General features: G+C 43.5%; 1 protein-coding gene across 13 annotated transcripts in view; it reads right to left on the reverse strand.

Moving 5' to 3' along the window:
• Positions 1 to 583: 583 nt before the first annotated feature.
• The window catches only part of LOC118407950 (spermatogenesis-associated serine-rich protein 2-like), a 48252-nt gene continuing 26533 nt past the window's right edge, over positions 584 to 22302 (reverse strand). For 6 of the 13 annotated variants that reach the window (XM_035808534.1, XM_035808523.1, XM_035808532.1 and 3 more), the window contains exons 2-20: positions 15357 to 15436; positions 13878 to 13986; positions 13642 to 13688; positions 13185 to 13419; positions 12404 to 12445; positions 11853 to 12035; positions 10992 to 11132; positions 9860 to 9895; positions 8711 to 8905; positions 8059 to 8168; positions 7411 to 7491; positions 7185 to 7206; positions 6237 to 6514; positions 4688 to 4827; positions 4077 to 4496; positions 3921 to 3962; positions 3736 to 3771; positions 2691 to 2811; positions 584 to 2327 (exon numbers count right to left, since the gene is read on the reverse strand). In XM_035808534.1, coding sequence (XP_035664427.1) covers positions 1929 to 2327; positions 2691 to 2811; positions 3736 to 3771; positions 3921 to 3962; positions 4077 to 4496; positions 4688 to 4827; positions 6237 to 6514; positions 7185 to 7206; positions 7411 to 7491; positions 8059 to 8168; positions 8711 to 8905; positions 9860 to 9895; positions 10992 to 11132; positions 11853 to 12035; positions 12404 to 12445; positions 13185 to 13419; positions 13642 to 13688; positions 13878 to 13986; positions 15357 to 15395 — 2676 coding nt within the window. In that variant the 5' untranslated portion in view covers positions 15396 to 15436 and the 3' untranslated portion in view covers positions 584 to 1928. The remainder of the gene's footprint in view (positions 2328 to 2690; positions 2812 to 3735; positions 3772 to 3920; positions 3963 to 4076; positions 4497 to 4687; positions 4828 to 6236; positions 6515 to 7184; positions 7207 to 7410; positions 7492 to 8058; positions 8169 to 8710; positions 8906 to 9859; positions 9896 to 10991; positions 11133 to 11852; positions 12036 to 12403; positions 12446 to 13184; positions 13420 to 13641; positions 13689 to 13877; positions 13987 to 15356; positions 15437 to 22302) is intronic. The other 7 variants (XM_035808529.1, XM_035808524.1, XM_035808528.1 and 4 more) reach the window with 7 other exon arrangements.

Below are 22302 nucleotides of genomic sequence, written 5' to 3' on the forward strand. Positions count from 1 at the left end.
ACATATACATTTCAGTACACTACCAGTGGTGATGTCATCACTCCATGTGCACATGACATGTCACCAGAAAAGAGGTGCACTCTAACTACATGTATAACCCCACAGTTGATTCTGACATGAGCAAAACCAGAAACATACAATTATGGTAACCGTTATAGCCCTTCTTCAGAGAATGTCCCTCTATACTGTTGTCCAGAGAAACAAAAGTCATCAGTGAAAAGAAAGGTCTGTGTTAATAAAGAAAAACAGTTAAACACTAAACAATAGTAAACCCTTACCAAATGCCAATCCAAAGCTATATGGATTTAAAGACTGACATCACGGCTCAAAAAGAATAGGGTGCATCCATCATGAAAGTGGTGGCTATTGCAGCAGAACCAATGCCTGTAGATTGTGTTCACAATGGACATCAACTACAGGCACTACCTTACACTGCAAGAGCCATCACTGGAACAGAAGGGGCTTTCAGGTACATGTAGCAATAGTTATATCAAGTATATGAAGTTCAATACACCCAGTGAGGACTGCAGATGAAAATGAGATGACCCTCATTTTGGACATCTATGCTACATTTTGCTGTTACTAGAAAGTACAAAGAACATAAAGACAAAATGTCAATCTTCCTTACAAGAATTTACTGGCTTGTATAATGGTTTAACTCATTTTGAGATTGCACAATCAGAAGTTGTCTGAACAGTTGGTTTTGTTCCTTGTAGTTCTAGCAGATACACATCCCAGGTAGGCTGATTTGCACACTGATATTGCCACAGACATTGCTACATGTTCTTGTGCAGACCTTGTATTGCCACAACCACCTTTCCACATCATGCCACAGTTTCTCCACACATTCCGTGTGGCAATTCATATTCAATGTTGCAATCTGTATGGTAGCTGTAGTGCTACAAAAACAGTGGTTCTTTATAATGTTCTCTAGACTATTGGCTCGGAGAGAGTTGGTCCCTGGGGCCACCCAAACACACTAGTATTTAAGTCCAACTTTACCGTACAGCTATACATGTATATATCATGGCATCATCCAAGATTATAAATACTTCCTTTACATTTAGGCTACGATTTACAAGAGAATACATTTCACCCCTCTTTGGGGGCGGGATAGTTCCTTCCAGCATTACATTTTGGAACGGTCAACTTTAAAATGGGAGGTTGTCACAGTTTACATTGTGTACAATACATATTGAAAGTGATCGCAACACTTCATAAATGCTACATTTGTACTAGGTTTTTAAAGATGCAATTCAATTCATTTTCCTGTCACAGTTAAGGCACTTTTACAAGGCGATCTGAAAGGGAGGCTCAAGTGGGTAGACTCAAACTTCTGGAGTGATGAGAAACTTAAGATATTGTATTAGGATTTCAAGATGGTCTTGGGACTTCAGGCCACATTCTGAAGTTGTTTGACACATTCTGAGTCCCTTGAAATCTGTACTTGACAGCCTACTCGCCAGAATAATTGTAGAATAGCTCTAGTCGTAATGACTTAAAACTGTTATGTGGATAAGACTTTATTCCTGCTGAGTCAGATCTCTGAGAAATTTGACATGACAACATGCACCTTCCAAAACAAAAGGCAAAACAAAAATTTAAAAGCTTATCAGATGAACAAGCTTGAAACTTTGAAATGAAGACAAAGAAAAATATTTTGCTGACAACTCTTAGTTGATTCTGAGCCTCCTGCCTTCAGTACTGTATCTGTGTAACATCTTAAGATAAACATTTATCTTAAACGTGGATCTAGAAAAGTCCACAAGAAAGAGGGTCTACAACAGACTTGCTTAATGGGGCGGAGCATTCTGTGTCGTGTCTCTTAGCACCTGTTGCCTAGCAACCGCAGCATTATGTAGTCCCTTGGCATGACAGGCCTGTATCCGGCGTGGGTCCATCGTCGTCGTCAGGTTCTGCCTCCCACCTCACTCCCAGTCTCCGTTGGTGGTCGCTGTTCCTTCAGGTGCTGGCACCCCGTTGGGAATGGCATTTGGCTGTTCCTTGCTCTGCACGCCTCCCCTCTGCTTTGGCTTGCGCTGGGGGAGGGCATCTGAGGGCGCGCTCGGCCCGTTCATGTCCTTCTCGGGCGCTTTGGGCCCGTTCTGTACGGCGTGATCCACGCTGCCGTTCACCTTCGGAGCGGCTGCTTTCACGTGATGCTGGTTCCGCGGCTGGTTGTGCCGTGGAGACTGGTTCCTCTGCCGGCTGGGCGACTGCCCGGCGCCCACACCCGCCTTGGCTGGCTTGCTGTCCACAGGCCTGCTGTCCCCGCTAGGGCCAGCAGAGGGCGCTGCTGACTGGGGCTTCCTCTCCTGACCAGAAGACTGTGGAGGGAAAATGGCAAGTTGTAAATTCTATTGCATCAATCTGTTGCTGCAGTCTCACACAGGAGAAATTACATGTATACACCATATTTGTAGTGTCCCTATAGATGTTGTAGCCATATATGTATATTCCTCACTAGTATATACATGTATTGTGGTGGTTTAAATATTGAAGTTTGCTCCACCCTTCTTTCGTTCCCTCTATTTCTCCTCTCCCTTCCTCACCTAACCACACCTTCTTTCCTTCCACCTATTCTCTCATATCGTTTCCTCATCCAACAACCACACCTTATTTCATTCCCTCTATTTTTCCTCTTTCCACCCTTCTTTCCTTCCCTCTATTCCTTCCTCTCCCTTCCCCACCTTTGGTCCGCTGTCCTGTGATTGGTTGGCACTGTCCTGTGAGTCGTTCGTCCTCCTGGCGTCGCGCCGGTCGCGATCCCGCCGGCGCTGGTTGCGACCGGATCTCTGAGGAGACTCCGTCCTGAATCCACACAAACAACACGATTGAAACTTAATGTTTAAATACTTTACTTTTTGTGACTGCATCTGAACTGTGAGCAGTGAAACCTGTCCCGCAGTACAAAGGGAACAGGTCAGTATTGTGAAGGTAACAGACGGTCACCGAAACGTTGGTAAGAATAAAGCAATGGTTGAGTAGAAAAGAGTCTGTTTATTCAGTGATGTACCAACCTGGTAAAACTATTCACAGAAGATTGAGACTTACAAGTGGTACTTGAATTGACAGTGAATCTTCCACAAAGCAAACAATTGTCTCTTTGGAATATCTACAGCTAGACCTGTGCACCTTACCAAATTTTAGGTACAGGTACACAGGTTTAGGTACAGGTCAGGATTTACTTGTTTCTCTTAGAAAGTTGTGTCCACTAAGTTAGTTAGCACCACAGGTACAGGTAAATCAGATGTTTAGGTCCGGACCTGTACCTTATCAATTTTACAGCTAAGTTAAGTACTTGAATCAAGTACATGTAAACAGCCCTATCTTAAGCTTAAAAAACAGCTAAATTCAATGTTAAATCATTGTACTGGGGACACAAATTACTAAATAAATCATCATCTACAACCACATGTGAACTTAGCCTGCTTTCTTTACTTAGCACTGCCTCAAAATCTACTAGATATTTAGAAGAGTGTTACATCATATTTCTGGGACATTTTCTAACATTGTTTAGCTGATTCAGCAAAAGTCTAACTGTACACTTACAATGTAATATGCATGTACAACATACATATAATTGTACTGTAAGATCAATGAATGTACAAGGTTTCAGGTTGAAAGAGAACTGAAACAAGTGACCTTATCCCTCTGAGATAGGCATACGTAAGGATGGATTGAGGGAATAAAAGAGGGAATAAAAGAGGATATAGATAGACGACCAGTCCTTACCCCTGTTCCCGATTACCCTGCTGCCCAGAGTTTGCTCTGAGGGGTGTTAGAACAAAACAGACAATGAGTTAGTAAACTACAGACAAAACAAGCTAAACTGTTAGTGTTAGTGTTACAGACAAAAACGCACCGAGGAACATTCATTTGTCCCATTAAAAACACCAGTCAAACAAACAGACACCCACCCTTTCCCCTTGTTTCCACCTTGTCCCTGTTGTGGCTTATTCCTGGGTGGAACAGACAAGTCACAGATGTAACACACACTCTAAACTGTTAGGACATTAATGGACAGATGAAAGGACAACACACACACACACAAACACAATGTGTACCCCACTCACCCTCTATCTTTCGTCCCCCTGTCCCGGTTTTGTCTCTGCCCCTGGTCCTGCCGTGGCTCAGTCGGCTTGTTCGAGTCAGGATTCTGTCCCTTCCCACCCTGCTTTAGCTCAGTCCCATCCTGTCTGTCTTTGGTCCCATCCCTCTTTTGTTCAGTCCTATCCTGCTTCGCTCCGGACCCAGCCCTGTCTTGTCCGGACGGTTTGTTTCCGGCCCTTTCCCGGTTCTGTCCGTCCTGGGTCCTCTCCTGGGTCCCAGCCTGGGTTTGTCCCGACCCAGGGCGATTCTGTCCGGCCCTATTCCGGTTCTGCTGTCCCTGATTTGACCCGGCTCTATCCTGGTTCCTATTCTGACCCTGTCCGGTCCTGCCTTGGTTCGGCCCGGTCCTGTCCTGATTCCTGCGACCTTTGACCGGCCCCACCCTGCATGCATGGATGGACGAACGCACACATATATGAACAGGAAGGAGCCTACTTACCCTGCTTCACCCCTCCCACCTCCAGACCTTCCCTACTCACAACGTTCCTCACTACGTCATACAACGTCAAAGACGACGACAGTGACACAAAATGGTACGACGAATAATAACTACTGTAACAGTGTGTCTACATACCCTCTGTCCCTGTTGGCTTGCTGGCCCTGACTGGCGCGGTCCCGGTTCTGGTTCGTCCGGTCGCGGTCCCTCCCGGGGCCCTGGGGCGGCGCGCTGCCAGCATGGGGCCTGCGCCGCTCTGGAGACGCCGTGCTGATTCCCTACAGAACCAAACAACAGATGAGTCAGCTGTGCTCTTTAGCTTTCCTTAGTCTCCAGCCATGTGGCGCGTTGATACACCCGATCCCCTCAATCTCGGAAGTTATGCAACATGCAGTCCGGTCAGTACTTGGACGGGAGAACACCAAGGAAGACTGGATGCTCTAGTCCAACCAAGAATTCACAAATTCGTCTTTCGACGTAAAATGGGGTTCATCCAGTGTGTGAAGGTGCCTCGAGCACGTAAATCAGCCTCTTTACTAAAAAAAATTTGAGTACCTACTGGCTGCAAATAATATACCAGATGTATCCTTAGCATAGCATAGAGGACTGTCTCCAGGACCCATCCCTTTGTCCTGGGATGGAAATTTGCTTGTTGGGTGTGAAAAAAAATTTAACCCATCCGTAAAAAAAAATCAGAACTTTATTACACGAGATTGATGAGAATTTATTAACATGAGCTTAGAATGACATATTCAACAGCAGAAATATGCTCCCAAACAGTGAGTGGGACGGAAAAAAAGTTGAAAGCTGTAGACTGCCCTGATAGCATGTCTCCATTGCATAGCAACTGCAAGAAAGCATAGCTGTAACAATGGTAATGTCTGGGCATGCAGTAATCATGACTGTACCTTACATGTAATCAGAATTTAACCACAGGGATTAGTCCCTTAGCTGTTGTAATGTATACCAGGAAAATGGTAGGCTTGTGCCAGTTAGTAATTACATGGTTAATGACTACATGCACATTTAATACATAAATACTTGTGTAAGGGAATTGGACTTGATGGCCCCATAAAGTTGGTTTTGTTTACATGATGAGAGATAAAAAGAAAATATTTGGCTCATTTTTAATCATTTCACAGAAGCTGAACAAGAGGATCATAGCAGCCTCTCTTTTTTGCCATCATCCATAAACCAAGTTTGTGAGGCCAAAACACCAAGTTAACATCAGACATAGAAAATCGTAACCATGCACTTATTTTTCACACTTATTTTTGCCTTCAAAACAGCCTTATTTTTATTTTCTAACCTCTGTCACCTGACTTTTATCCTCTGCCACTGGACCTATGATCTCTGTAACCTGACCTATAAACTCTGACCTACCATGCCAGCCTGTGCTGCAGCTCCACCATTTCCGCCGTGCTTATGCCTTATTTATACTTTCTGACCTCTGCCCCTGACCTATAACCTCTACCACTTGACCTATAACCTTCAACCTACCACACCACCATGGGAACTGACCATAGGACGGACCTGCTGTCTCAGGTTCTCCTGCAGCCTGTGCTGCAGCTCCACCATTTCTGCCATGCTCATGCCTTATTTATACTTTCTGACCTCTGCCCCTGACCTATAACCTCTACCACCTGACCTATAACCTTCAACCTACCACACCACCATGGGAACTGACCATAGGACGGACCTGCTGTCTCAGGTTCTCCTGCAGCCTGTGCTGCAGCTCCACCATTTCCGCAGTGCTCATGCCCGGGGCCGTCGTCACGGTTACGCTCCCCGTGGTGACCAGGCTGTCGAACACCTCGTCCTTCTGGTTGGCCGTGGGGGACGGGGGGAAGGGTCGGGAGGGGGAGGTGGGGGTGGGGGGCTCGGAGACGGAGCTGGTGGTGTTGATGCTGGAGACGGAGCTGAGGGACGGGCGCCGCGTGGAGTACACACACTTCACTGGAACAACTGTAAAATACAGGGGGGTCAACAGGTTAAACTGTAATGTCGTAAAGCAAGAAAGATAGTCCTCTTTCAACACATTCGTACACATGTACTTCTACTGTCGTGAGTAATGAGTCTAGGTCCTGTTCAACTAAAGAGCATGATGTTGGCAATGCTATGGAGTACACACACTTCACTGGCACAACTGTATAACAGGGGGGTCAACAGGTTAACTGTAATGTTCTCTTTCAACACACTAGTATGCATGTACCTCTAAAACACTGGCTATATTGAGTCTAGCTTGACACTGGCTAGATTGAGTCTAGCTCCTGTTCAACTAAGAGCATAATGTTGGCAATGCTGTGGAGTACACACACTTCACTGGCACAACTGTACAATAAGGAATGGGGGTGTGAACAGGTTAAAGTGTAATGTTCTTTTTCAACACACTGGTATGCATGTACAGTACCTCTGATGGCTTGACAATGGCTACATGTACATTCATTCTAGCTCCCGTTCACCAAAGAGCATGATATTGGCAATGCTGTCAACTAATCCTTAGTCTCATACTAGTCATAGTAATATTCAGTAAAAGACAATCTTATTTCCATTTCCTTTCTATTAGTCTGTCTCTGTCTGTTGAAAAAGCAAAAGCAATAGAAACTTTGAATAAGAAACAAAGAGAGGAACTCACCTTCACCAAATGTGTCAATTGTCTGTAAAACCAACAAAAAACACACAAATGAAGAGTTTGTTTGCAAACATGACAGTACATGTACATCCATTTACTTGTTAAGTGTGAGGTAAATATACACTTTTTTCATGCATTATTAACCAGATGATCAAATGTGTACCGTATTACTTATTTTTCGGATGCAAATGCCAAGAAATCCAAGTCAAAACATCAGATGTCTCCTTACATTGAGCATGGTGTGCTGGTCCCGTGCGAAGCGTGTCGTCTTCCCTATCTCCTCATCCACCTTACGGTCACTGATGAAGTGCTGAGAAAAAAAAAGACACACAGAATTATAAAAACATATAAAAATGCCACACTCTTATTCCAACATATAATGTGATGTAGATGTAAAATGTCTTCACACACTATTTTAAGTTTTTTTGTTAAAACAATGTTTTCTATGACACAAGGATGCAGTAGTTAAGGTTGTAAATGTACACTCTCACCCAATCATACAGATTCTAACTAGAAAGAAAAGCCGGCATGTTCTAACAAGTTGTAGAGACAAAAGTTTTCAAAAACTTACGTGTAGTTTAATAAAAGAGAATTTTAAAACATTTTTTTAGTGTAATGGCCACCATGCTATAATTTGCAACCACCAGGCAACATGAAAACCACTACGCTACTTTTCAACTAGCACAGTGGTACGTACTTTGACCCTTAGAATGTCAACTTTTATCAATATCTTCTCCGTGGAAAGGACAAAATTCCCTTCTTGACCAACCCCCTGGTTGGTCACTTTGCTATTTCATTACCATTACTTTGAAATAAAAACTTGGCTAGAACACTGCCTTGGCTACGATGATCTCAGTTAGAGACAGAAGGAGCAAACCTTGATGTCAGCCCTGAGCTCGGACAGCTGTGCCTCTGTCATGGTGGGTGCTCGAGCCGTTCGCACCTTCAGGTCGACAGCCTGCTGCTGGCGTTTTGACAGGATCTCAACTGGAGGGAGGGAGGACAGCATTGAGTGAACTTAAGTGCATGTTCAAATATCTAATCTTTACTCCTGCTTGCTTGACCCATCCTCCTACGCACGGTCCCCAACAATGGCTAGCTAACTGCCAATTGGGGCCCTGCTGTTTGGTGGCACACCAGCAGTTACTATGAGCGTTGCCACAAACTAGCTGTCAGCCAATCAGAGAATAGGCCTTTCTTGGGCTTGGTCTTACATAGCTCCATCCTCCTACGCCTGATCCCCAACATCTGACTGCGTAAGGTCATTGATATTTAAAAGCAGGGCGGCCAGTAACTGATCTGAGTGCACCAGACAGCAGAGGTGACCACAAGGAGTTTCGACACAACTGTGGTCCCTCTGCGTAGGAGAATGGCTTGACATGGTAAAGCTCCTGTAGTTTTTACCTTCACCAAGAAGGCTTCATTTTCAGCTGCATTTTGTGTGTGACACATGAAAGCCTGGATGGATTGCCTTGATATTTTGTATGGGTGTAGATCTAGATGAGACCTGAAAATGATTCTGTACTCACTAGCCTGTGCCTTGACATGGTCCAGTTCCAGCATTAGCGCCACCTCCCTGTCGTCCAGCCGCTGGTGCAGCTCCTGGAACGCTGTCTGGATTCGCTTCACGGACGCGTCGATCTCCTCGTTCAGCAGGTTCCGGTACCGCTGCAGCGAAACCGTCGACCTCTGAAGGTCCTTCACCGAACGTTCCAGACCCGCTCCTAGGAAGATAAAGGTGTGTAATAAGATCAGAATTCAAGGAATCCTTTGCTACGTCTTTATGTTAAAGTCCTTCCCACACCAGAAGGTGCATAAGGTGGTGCCCATCTCTATTTCAATTGCCCTTGGGGTCAGGGTTGTCTCCAGGACCCATTCTCATGTTCCAGGATAGACGGACAAAACTTTTACCTCATCTAGTAGGTAAAAGATAATAATTATGTATTCTCGAAGGAGAGAACATATTTTTTTTGCTGGTGTGTTCTTTTTCTTTCTTCCTCCTAGCAGAAAGGGTTTACGGAAAAGGCCGAGCTGTGCACCAGGCCTGGCTACCTGGGCTGTCTACCTGGGATGGCTATCACATCAGGCTACTCAGATTCCGCCATTCACAGCCCCAATTCTTTTTTTTCACTTGTACACACTTTTTGAGGGTATAGTAATGCTATAGTAATGTGTGCGAGTAGCTCCTGGAGGGAAATACAGAAATGTAGATGAGGGCTAGGAAAAAAATGCAGTGTTACCCCACCTCTCATAAAAACCAGCAGACCCCAACCTTTTTTTTTAGTCAATCAATGGCAAGGGACGCAAAAATTTTGACATCTAAAAATAAAAGTGATGAAGATTGATTATCCTAGGCGTAAGATGAGGGTTGAAGGAATCCTATAGTAGCACTTTTAGGCCTGTACAGTTGTGCATATATTCAGTTTCGTACAACAACCGCCAAGTGAAGAAAAAACAAGTAATGCAGACAGTTGAAGGGCATACATTTTACCAAATTGCCAAGCCTGCATATAACAAAAAGTGGTGTACATTGCACACCTGGATGGGAAAGCTACAACAGAAGCATCCGATGAAATTAATAATGATTTTACAAAAAAAGTCTAATTTGGCCATTTTTTCCCCAGCACCATGCCCAGCCACCACACCGTGACACACCCAAGCGGAGGTACATTTTGTACCTGGTTTCTTTCCAGAGCCTCCCTTATCCAGGCTGGCTGTGGGTGCACAAACAAGTCACATCAACACTACACACACACCTACAGTTCAATTCTATATCTATAATACAGCTATCCATCTATATTACAGGGCTCAAAATACTGTTTTCTGCATACCTGCACTGGTGCAGGTATCATTGAAATTACCTGCACCAGACAAATTTTACCTGCACCACTCTGAATTTAGGAAGTATGGATCATACTAAATTGTTCAGGAACCATTGCTATTTATTCTTTTATACTTTACAGGTGGTAACAGTCAATGCAGCTAATAACAATCCATATACATGTACACCTACATTATACTTTTTATAGGACATTTATGTATAAAACCCAGTACATGGACCCGTGCAGGTTAGGTGCAGGTAAACACCAGAAATACCTGCACAGCTCCAATTTTACCTGCACTAACCTGTATATGCAGGTGATATTTTGAGCCCTGTATAAGTATTGAAAAAAAATGTAACCTACAGAGGGCATTACATGTACCTGCTTTGCTTTTATCTTTTCAAGCTTTAGCTACAACCCTGTTATTATTCTAAACCTGTAAAGTGCCCATCAAACAGCAAAAAAAAATGTTTGGCCAATAAAGTCTGCGAACGTCAACTGACATTTTCAGTAGACTAGCAATGATATGACTGGCATTTTCTTCATCATCACAACATCTTTAGGGATCAGCGATGTTCACAAGCCACAGGATGTGTTAGATATTGTAGAATAGATTTTCAAGCAAGAAAAAAAGTGCAACTCTCTGTCCATTTTGAAATGGGGCAATCCACAAATACAGCCGAAGCTCATTAACTGTGTAACAGAGGCTTTGGAGAGAGAACAATATTGTTGATTTGATAGACCAATGGGTACAGGCAATGACGAAAAAAGCTCATCAACTGTGTATGGACTCCAGGAACAGAAGACTAGTGAATTATCACTAATGGAGATCTCGATAAACCAAACCAAACCAAACAGGTGCTTCAGAGAGAGAACAATATTGTTGATTTGACAGACAATGGATACAGGCAAAGACAAAAACATCTCCTACTTCTAGCCACTACAAATGTATTAATTTTGTACTTTCGTTACATGACTTGACCATTACCTGGTCTCTTTGTCGAACCCGCTGCCCCCTTCTCCGCGGCGTGGCTGGATGCTTGGCTGCGATTGGACGACTCGCTTATCGTCCGTACGCGGTCGGAACTGACGGACAGCCTGCTCGGGCTGTTGAGTCTCCTGCTGCGCCCTGTGAGGAGAGGGGAGAAATCTTTCGGTGAAAATCAGGCACTGTTACACTTACAGTGTTAGCAATACTCAGGAGCCCCCAAAGTTCTCACCCAGAATGGCACAATACCAGCGATCGCTGTTGTTGTTTATATCTGGGGTATTCGACTGCTGGTGCCTACCAGGACGTCAGTAGATTGGATTAAGAATTGATATCTAAATTAGCAAATCAAATTACTGCTTTATATGTAAATCAATCTTTTGCGAAACACCTGCTTTTTGCCTACCACTGCGTCACTGTGACATCATCGCGATCGCTCGTATTACCACCAGAATAACTCATTGACCCTACACAGCCCGTATTATGGTGTTTGTCTTATGTCACCACTGACACCGACATTTTAGGCCAAACCCTTTCCACTAGTTCATCAAGCCACCTAATCTGGATTGCAATTTTCCCTGTCAGCAGGGCTAGCCCTTTGTAACAGCCAAAGGCTAGTTGCTCAACCTAGGCTGTGAGTGTTGAACAGCAAAACCAATACATTAACACCACAGCAGCCGTTGTTAATTACAAGAACAAAAAGATTCAGATAACAAAGAGCAGATAGAGACTTGAGCCCCCAAGGTTGGTGGCAAAGCTCTGAGAAACATACAACCAGCCATGCATGTGTTTGTAGTTGCCATGCGAGTAGGAGACTGCCTAAGCAATGGGATGGTTCACATGCATGTTAGTATGACCTACCTTTACCGCGGGCCTTTCCGGGGTTAGTCTTGCCAGACTTTCGTTTCGTACCTTCATCCGCACTTCCTTCCACCACCACCACCTCCGGACCCTGGGACAGAGAGGCCTCCGGCAGCACAGGATCCTGGGAAGGAGGGACTCCTATGGGCAGGGAGCTGGGGTCATGGGTCACCGGAACAGGGCCTGTGGGAGAACAGAAGAGGTCATGACCTTCAAACTAGGCCCTCAAATAGGGACGATAGTAGGAAAATAAAAGTAAACAAAACAAAAAAAGATGTAAATATTGTAAAATATATTCCAGACTACATTAATGGAAATGGCTGGAATTTAGATTTATTTGAAAAAAAGGTTTTGAACAGAGATTTTGTTCAATTTTCTAGAATAATCCTAACAATTTTAGTGTTATGGGAACATAAGGAGTGGGTTAGGTTGTGGTTTGGGCCTTGACAGACAGTCTTCCAACTCAGACCAGAATTTTTCAAAAGTCAAATTAATAATTTTTCAAGAACTTGTCTGAGTTGGAACACAGACTCCAAAAGATCAGGTCTCACCATTAGGCATGCTATCCAGCACTACAGGGTCTACTGCACTCTCTGTGAGGAAAGATTATCAACCAATCATCAAGGTGCATGTTAACCTCCAACAGCACCACAGCAGTTCTACAAGTTAACTTTTGATCCATTGAGATCTATTGTGCTTACATCAAAAATTCATCAACAAAAACAACAATCAACGAAGGCAAAAGACACTACAGTCAATCACATAGGCCAAAGTTGCAGGCATTTCACCTACCCTTTAGTCGAGTAACATACACTCTGGAATTAGTAGACCCAAGGACACTGGTAGACCAGTGTTCTCATCAGGATTTTAAAAACAGCATAGGGGCATCTTAGTGTAACAAAGCCCAACCGATGCAGGCGTGAGCATTACATGTATAAGGGGCCTGGGGTGAATCCTCATCCTGAAAATGTTTAAATCATTAACCCCCTGAAACACTATTTACTGCATTTTAAGGGCCAAATATAGGGAAACATGGCCAACTTTACTCTACCTTTGTTATAAAACTACTACTCCCTTGTTGCTTGAAAAAAACAGCATAGGGGCCCAAATCACAGCATAGGCCCCAAATCACAGCATAGGGGATCCAAATCACAGCATAGGGGATCCAAATCACAGCAAAAGGGTCCAAATCACAGCAAAAGGGCCCCCTATACTGAAAAGGCCTGGTGAGAACACTGTGACCAGAAAAACCATTAAAACGACCATTATACAAACTGGATATTAAGTTACCACTTCTTTTAAAACAACTTAAAACTGCCATAAAGCACCTACCATTGGGCACACTGTCTGGCTCAATCCCGCTCTCTATACTGGGACTTGTGGGGGAGTGCATGTCGTCTGACTTCGCCGTTGCTGTGGTGACCAGGTCAAGGTTCACGGAGCCTTCCGTCGGCGCCTCTGTGGAGCTGGTGTCATCTTCCTTCGGAGCCTCAGTCTGAGGGGCAGGCTGCTGGGCATGCTGGGATTGCTGCGCCTTGTTCTTTTTCTTCTTCTTTTTGTTGTTCGACTGGAGAGAGAAAAGCGTACATTTACAATGAAGTCAATAATGTACTACAAACCCTTTCATTTAAAAATGGCTGGAAAATGATTACAGGAAAGTTGATTACATTATGATCTTCAAAGTTGATGAATGGATGGACGGAGGTATGAATGAATGAATGAATGAATGAATGGATAGATGAATGAATGAATGAACAAGAAAATAACAACCATGTACTATGAAACTGACCTTTTTTCCTGTAAAATTCCACTCCTTCAACACCTGTGCTGCACCATCTGAAAAAAGCAATGTAGGCATCAGGCATATAAAAACTGTACACTTAATCCACAAAAACGTTTGCCTTTAACTGTGTTATTCTAAACATGTCATTGTACTACCTGCTTATGCAGTAAGGTCTTCTTCTAATGACTACACATAAAATGTAAATACATGGGCCAGTCCATGTGAATTTGAGGGGTGTTTACCTTCCATGAAGGATGCGATGGCCTTGTCCACATCATAGTCGTGATATTGCAGGACCAGGACGATCTCGTTATTGCTGCGGTTCAGAACTACTTCTCTTATGGCACTGATCTGGGGGGAGAACAATGACACATACATGGTTATTTTATTTACTTATTTATTCATTGTTAGCGCAGGGCTGTCTCAAGGATCCAAATTTGCTTGTTGGGACCGAAAATAATATTATCCCATCCGTCCCAAAAATGACTTCAAACTGTTGAAAATGCACTAAGTCTTGGATAAGCTAAGAATGACATATATAACCAGGAAAATCAACATTAGGGCTGAGTACCTAAACAAATTTCAGGTACAGGTACACGGGTTTAGGTACAGGTCCAGACCTGTACCTGGTCAAAAGTTTAACCAAGTATATGTAAGTTAAACATGTAGCTAACTGTCTTTTCTAGTGATAAATTGTCATCTTTGTATCTCTTTGCAAGTTTTCTTAAGTTTCAATTGCAAAATTATTACCATTGTCATTGTTGATTCGGGATTTACTTGTCCAGCAGTCTTAAAAAGTAGTGTTTAATAGTGATTTAGTTTGTTTAGGTACAGGTACAGGTACACAGATGTTTAGGTCCGGACCTGTACCTAAACAATTTTTAAGGTACGGTACAGGTACCGGTATTTAGGTACACAGCCTTAATAAACATCATGAGCTCCCAAACAATGAGTGGAATGGAAAAAAAATGTTAAGCTGTAGACAGCCTTGTGTTAGCATCAGGCTCAGTGGCCCATAATAAACCTCTAGAAATGTGTTCAATGTGGGGGTCACAACACCAGCAATTGCTACCTGTGACCCATGTGTATTGTTTTTTGTTTGCAATCTGGATAAGGTCAGAGTCAAAGTCACGAAGAACAACACAAAGAACGACAATTATCCACAGTACAGGTATCTACAATGACTACTTAACAGTACTATGAAGCGTACTAATCTCTATGTAGGCCTATTAAGTACTATGAAGGCCTTTCACAGCCTGCATATAGCCTTCACTCACTCACTCACACTCACTATCCATGGTTAGATTATACTGCTGCTGGGTTCCCTGACGCAGGGGTAGGCAGCAGTCGGCCAGTCTTCACACTTCGCTTCCATTTGGCTCTGTCCAGTGGGTCGACCCCTGTAAGACCGCACTCCTTCAAGTCCCTGCTGACACACTCCCTCCAGGTTTTCCTAGATCTACCACGACCTCTGTTGCCAGATACTTTCAGTTTGGTGATCTTATTAATGCAGTCACTAGATCTTTCAACATGCCCAAACCATCTAAGACGGCGGGACTGCAGCACTGAGCCTTATAGGTTGGAAATGTTGATGCCAAAACTGGTGAGGAACATTTATCCAAGCTATCACACAGAATGTAACGTGTATCAGTACTGTTGTCACAGCTGGTAAAATATAACATCCTGACTGTACATTAGTAAGTAAAACATGTTTGTCTTACCTTCTGTTTGATATTTTCTGGGTTGAGTTCGTCGGCCATGACGGTATTGGTTCTGCTGTCAAACACTAAAACACCAGAATCTGGAGACAAAAGGGAAAATCTGTTAAATGAACTTAATCAATCGGCAAATATGCATTCACTTCCAGGGAATAAATACAACATGTCCTTGCTGAGTCTACTTTGACTGATCCAGGATTGAAAACCAACTCAAAGATTCAAGGTACATGTATTCTTAATGTGATCATCATATAAACATACATTACACATGGAAATACCAACTGCAAGGTTCAAGTGCATTTTGGGGTACCATGCTATAATTTCTGTCCATGCTTAATGTCCTTTGCCTAGTATTCACTGGTGGAACAGTACCCGGTCAAATAGGTTGATATGACCCTCTAAAGTCACTAGAAAATATCCTCCAGATTACATTTGGTGCCCTCCTCATGGGACCTTAGAATGTCAACTTTTACCCTAGGTATTCAAAATCTGTTGAAACTTTAAACGAAAGGGCTAAAACCCCCTTCCACACGATTCACTTCGCTACCTCACCACTATTACTATTACTGACAGTGATAATATATAACATTAGCATAGTGCATCAGACAAACCTTAACTTGAACAGCTATTCTGTAACACTCAGCTGAAATATACAGAGTCTTACAGACACAATATACAGTGACAATCAGTCTTGATCGATGTTTCAACAAACTTTGAGAGGAAACAGAAAGTTACATAGGAAGCATGGGAAAACTTCTGTCTCCTTTCTTTTGTTTTCACACATCAGCAGTAACTTTAAGTATGTCTAGCATCTTAATTAACAAAACCTTAAGTTAAGCTGTCTTAAAATGCTGCCAAAGTAAGTGAGTCTGTCTGAAAATTTCAGACACTGCTGGGTAGGATCCAAAAACTCCAGAGTCATCTCAGTTCAGGTCCAGTTGTGCAAGTAAACCTACCCAAGCTGGGATAGACATTAACGTCTAACAAAGTGACTCCTGCACTACTGAGAAGGTACAGTAAAAGCTTTAAGTTTTAGTGAATTCTATTTCACGGTAAGAAGAGTGTGTGCAACAGTTAAATAGTAAAACAGGAAGCTCACAAAAGTGTTAAACTTAAAGTCGCAACGCAGTAAATTGAGTAATAGAAACACTGCCTTGACGTTTGGCCATGGAGAAAACTCTAAGCATAAAGATGACTACACAAATTTCAAGAATTACAGTACTGGGAAGTGGACTGACCCAAATGAGTGCCCCAGGGGGGTGTGCAGGGTCAGAGAGAGACAGGAAGTGGAACCACCAGGAAACCTGTCTGTGTTCTGTCTGCCGAGTTGGGGGGAGTTCTGGGAGGGTCTGCATGCTCTTTCCCTTAAGGCATCGGCAGCCTATTTTTATTTCCCGTAACTCGTAGGGATAACAATCTTATCTACGTAATTCGTAGCGAGGCGACCAAATTTAGCGTAATTGCCTTCCTTGATTTAACGTAATACGTAGGGGGTTCTTCTGAATTCGGCGTAAATCGTTGTCAGGACCCCCATGCAGACCCTCTTCTGGGGTGGTGCAGACAATAAGGAAATCTGGGCTATCCTGCGGAGTGTTCTTTTTCAAAACTGGGAGTAAGAGAAACAAATCAAGGGAAACTGACTGACAATGCATCGATAAGGCAGACAAGACGGACCTTATTTCTGGTACACTTCCACGATTGGGAAGAATGGAAAAGACAATGCTCTCAGCTGACAGGCCCTTATAGGCCAACCTGGGGAAGATGTAAGAATATTTCATCATCTAGGACATCAAAAACCAACTTCTTTCCATTACTGTATACAGCAGGCTAGCAAGGACAAGAAGATTATAACAATATTATACTAAGAAAGATATACAACTACAATTTGCATGGAAGTCTCGGCTATCCTGAGGAGTATTCTTTTTCAAAACTGAGAGTAAGAGAGACAAATCATTCAAGAAACACTGACAAAATACACAACAGAATAGGCAGACAGACTTGAGGACAGAGGATGGAATCTTCCATGACCAAGAAGAATGAATGAGAGCAAAAGAGACGAATCATTCAAGGGACACTGACAAAGTCCAGATTAGACAGACAGACTTGAGAATGTTCCATGATCGAGAAGAATGGAAAAGACAATGCTCTGAGCTGACAGGCCCTTCTACAACAAGTTAGTTATATAGCTACGGCCGCGTGGCGCGTTGGTACACCCGATCCCTCGATCTCGGAAGTTAAGCAACGCGTGGTCCGGATAGGACTTGGATGGTGGACCAACCAAGGACGTCCGGATTGTTGTAGCCTCACGAAGCTTTCCACGAAATCGTCTTCCGGGAGGGACGTAAAACGGGGGTCCCGTGCTCGAGGAGGTGCCTCGACCACGTTAATCAGCCTCATTACTCATAATTTGGGTACCTACTGGCTGGCAAAATACACCTGGTGATTATTATTATTATTATCATTGTATAGGCCTACCTGGGGAAGTTTCATCAGTAAAAGTAATTCATCAACTAGGATATCAAAGAGAAGACTACCTAGTTCTTTCTGATACAGCAAGCTACCAAAGACCGAAGGATCATGACAACACGAAAGAAAGTCTGGCTTACCCTTAGGAGACTGGAGTGTTCTTTTTCAAAACTGGGAACAAGCCAGACTTTTGGAGAGAACAGAAGAGACTTGGGAGCTATCAGTATCATACGGCTGGATATCAGGCTAGGCCAAAGCCCCTTGTGGAAAGGGGGACTGTGATTCAAATGCCAAAACCTAGACTAGAGATATCTACAGATGTTCTACCGTCTAGCCTGATGAAACCTTGCTTATAGCAGCCCGCCCAACATCCGACCGGACTCCTAAAATACTGCGGGGAGGGGCCAGTTACAGCCCTGGACAGCAGAGTTTGTGCTAGACAGAATATTCTACAGCCTAGCCTGATAAAACCTAGCTTATAGCAGCCCGCCCAACATGCGACCGACCTCCTAGAATACTGCGGGGAGAGGCCAGTTACAGCCCTGGACAGCAGAGTTTGTGTTACACAGACTGTTCTACAGTCTAGCCTGATAAAACCTAGCTTATAGCAGCCTGCCCAACATCCGACCGGCCTCCTAGAATACTGTTGGGAGGGGCCAGTTACAGCCCTGGACAGCAGAGTTTGTGTCACAGACTATTCTATAGTCTAGCCTGATAAAACCTAGCTTATAGCAGCCCGCCCAACATCTGACCCACCTCCTAGAATACTGCGGGGAGGGGCCAGTTACAGCATTCAGGACAGCAGAGTTGGTGTTACACAGACTGTTCTACAGTCTAGCCTGATAAAACCTAGCTTATAGCAGCCCGCCCAACATCTGACCGGACTCCTAGAATACTACAGGGAGGGGCCAGTTACAGCCATGGACAGAAGAGTTGGTGTTACACAGACTATTCTACAGTCTAGCCTGATAAAACCTAGCTCATAGCAGCCCGCCCAACATCCGACCGGACTCCTAGAATACTGCAGGGAGGGGCCAGTTACAGCCCTGGACAGCAGAGTTTGTGTTGCACAGACTATTCTACAGTCTAGCCTGATAAAACCTAGCTTATAGCAGCCCGCCCAACATCCGACCGGACTCCTAGAATATTGCAGGGAGGGGCCGGTTACAGCCCTGGACAGCAGAGTTTGTGTTACACAGACTATTCTGCAGTCTATTCCAAACAAAAACTTGGTGAACTTTTCTTCAACTTCAAGTTCAACGCTGCCCATGTGTGCCAGATGTGTGTGTACAACAAACTCCCATGATGCCTCAGTGAGTCCGATCTAGGACCAGAGAGATAAGGGAGAAGTACATCCTGTCTGACCTTGAGGGAAGGTCGTTACATGCGTAAACACTGATTGTACATGTACATGCCGAGCCCCTTTAACCTGTCACTACACATTCCACTACAGCCACCATGAGTCGTCCATGTTTCAATGTGTTGGCATAACTTGTTGTGATGCTTACAAATACATGTACTTGCAGGACTCGAAACTAACTTTTGTCTTAAATATACATGGCCTCAATCGGTCAATGTTAACTATGGTAAACCCCTAATTCACGTCAGCCGTACAGCTTTGGAAACAGAGTCCTATATGAGAATGACAGTCTCTCCAACATACATAGAACAGTAGATGTCAGTAGTGATCTGATTGGTCAAAATATCTCAGTAGATATCCAGTAGTAGACCAGTAGACATCAGTAGAGATCTGATTGGTCAAAATATCTCAGTGGGTATCTAGTAGTACATGTAGAACAGTGTATGTCAGTAGTGATCTGATTGATCAAACTATCTCAGTAGTAAAACAGTAGAATTTTAGTACTGTTCTTACAGCAAAAGAACAGTAAATAGAGGCGTAGTACTTGTCAGTAGTGGTTCAGTAGGTCAGAAAAAGTCGATTTACTGAAAATCTACTAAAATTCTACTGTTAATTAATACTTACTAGCAGCGTTCCCGCCAGGTTCTTGAAAGTATGCGTCCAAATATTTGGGAGGGGCGTAATGAGCGCGGGAGGCGCGAGACGAGCGCCTTTTCTAGGGGGGTCCGGGGGCATGCTCCCCCGGGAAAATTTGGATTTTTAAACCCTCTAGAACACAATTTACTGCAATTTGAGAGGATAATCATGCACTTGAGATTGGACGTCGGTTGCCTCTTTTACTCCCATTTTCAGTTATCGACGACCACCCTCTTCATCAAAATACGTAAAAAACTATAAGCACAGGGAATCAGCCTTCCGTGATCTGGCCTGGGTATTATTTGTCCAGACATGTCTATGTGAAAATTTGGGATTTTTGATGCTTCGAAACTGGGCGCTAGCCAGTTCGTCAGCCTAATAGTATGGAAAAATTCTGCCAATTTTTTTCCGTCAATGAATAAAAAAAATGTCTACCTCATGCAATCGATGTTGCGCCCTCCCGCATCAAATAGTTTTCCGAGACGATAAAATAACGGCGCCATCACACTTTGTGTTTTTTTTCTATTTTGCCCGATGATTTTACTCAAATTTTTCGAATCGGCGGGGTTTTACAAGGCCGCGCCCTCATTTTCCACGAGCGTGCGTTTGTTTCCTGCGACCTCAGGTAACCCCGTTTTCGGAGTGAAATCTTTGGCTGGATTTCTTTTTAAATAGACCAAGGACGTTGTACATTACTCGAAGGAGGACGATCTGCTGCCTCTTTGGCAGTGATCAGTGCCGGTGTAGCCTTGAAGCAGTAGCTAGAAAGACGTCCAACGTTCTGGGCGCTGCGATCGACGGTCCATCTGGGGAGGGGGGCGTGCCGCGCCATGTGCCACGGAGGCCAACGCTAGTGCACAACCGACTCGATCGACGCATGACAACAATATTGTGGCCCCTTTTCTGCCGCAAATTTTGTCTTTTTGAGGCAAAAGAAATTTTGTAAATAAGAAATAAAGTGTATAGTTTTGAATTCTTCACTTATTTACCGCGCACGTTTTTTTTTAACTTGGATAAATGGGGAAACTGTTTGCAGCTAGGGAAGAAACACAAGTTGCCAGACGACACGGGCGGCTACCAACGTCACGTGCGCTAATACTCGGTAACTTTTTTTTCCCGATGACCAATGACAGAGTGTAACATTACATTTATCGAATGCTGATTGGTTATTAAGATGATTGGATTTGGACCTGGTGGCCAATCTAGACTACTTGGCGCCGGCGGCCTGTTGTCAAAAATACCGACTGCCAATCAACTGCCCACAGCGTGAGAACTTTTGTTGAGATGTGCAGCACTCGCGCAGAACAGTTTGTTCGTTCAATACTAGTATTGCCCACAAATCTTTAACAAATACGTGAAAATGAGGACAAGTTAGTATCATGTTAATATCAGAATATAAAATCTGCATAAGATTTCTTCGAGTGTTAAAGAATGCTGAGTGTCAGATGTATTTCACGGACTACAAAAAATTACATTGCGCAACGGACGGCTCAGACTGGTGCGTGGCAGGGTGTGTCGCACATGGGTCCGATAGTTGTAAAAAGTGCCGCGCTTCGCCCCATGCCCAGACTTCTGGGATGACCGGAAAGTGAAGAATTTGAAGTATAAATTGTAAAGGTAGGATTCCTTCTTATAAAGACAGATTTTTTTTAAAGATTCCAGATACATTTTGTACACAGGTGGTACAGGTCAGCCTTTCTTTCAGAATTTTTTATGGACGCATTCAGCCGAGCCGAGTGCGTCTTTCCAGAAAAAAATGCGTCCAAAGACGTAAAGACGTATGCCTGGCGGGAACGCTGCTTACTAGTGTTAATACTCGATAAGTACTTAACATTAGATATTCAGTACTGATGGTTTCCCGGCAAGGGTTGTACCGGATGTATGTGTCACAGTAGAGATCACGATCCAGTAGAATCGCCGATTCTCCTAGGAGAGATCACGATCGGAGTTTCTCCTAGGAGAGATCTCGATCGCAATCTGTACTAGTTCAATCGCCGATTCTACTTGAGGCTTGAGTGTAGTTGGTGATGAGTTAGTGGGTTTGCATTAGGCCACACCAATTTAATTTCTTGGTTCACGGATTTTTTCATAAAAAATATGGAGCGAAAGGGCGAAATAAAAATAAAAATAAAAATTGTAAAATGGTTGGGGTAAAGGTAACGGCTAATCCAAAACATACAGAAAAAAAGTTTTCAGCTTGAAAAAAGTACAAAAACACTATTATTGTACAGTAACAGCACCTGTACCCACACTTTAAGGAGCTTATAATATAAAGGCCAATTCGCTACACCAGGAAGTTGATGAATGGTTTCATTAATGGTGAAAATTTGCTGAGTGGTAATTTTTATTTTTATTTTTTTTTTCAAAAAATAGGAGCGAGCGAATCCGTGAACCAAGCAATTAAATTGATGTGGCCTTAATACTAAATAAAATCATTGTTAATCAAAAAAATTATTGCTGTTTCCTACATCTTAGCATCATTTGAGT

Source organism: Branchiostoma floridae, unplaced genomic scaffold (genome assembly GCF_000003815.2).
Source record: "Branchiostoma floridae strain S238N-H82 unplaced genomic scaffold, Bfl_VNyyK Sc7u5tJ_1501, whole genome shotgun sequence".
NCBI lineage: Eukaryota > Metazoa > Chordata > Leptocardii > Amphioxiformes > Branchiostomatidae > Branchiostoma > Branchiostoma floridae.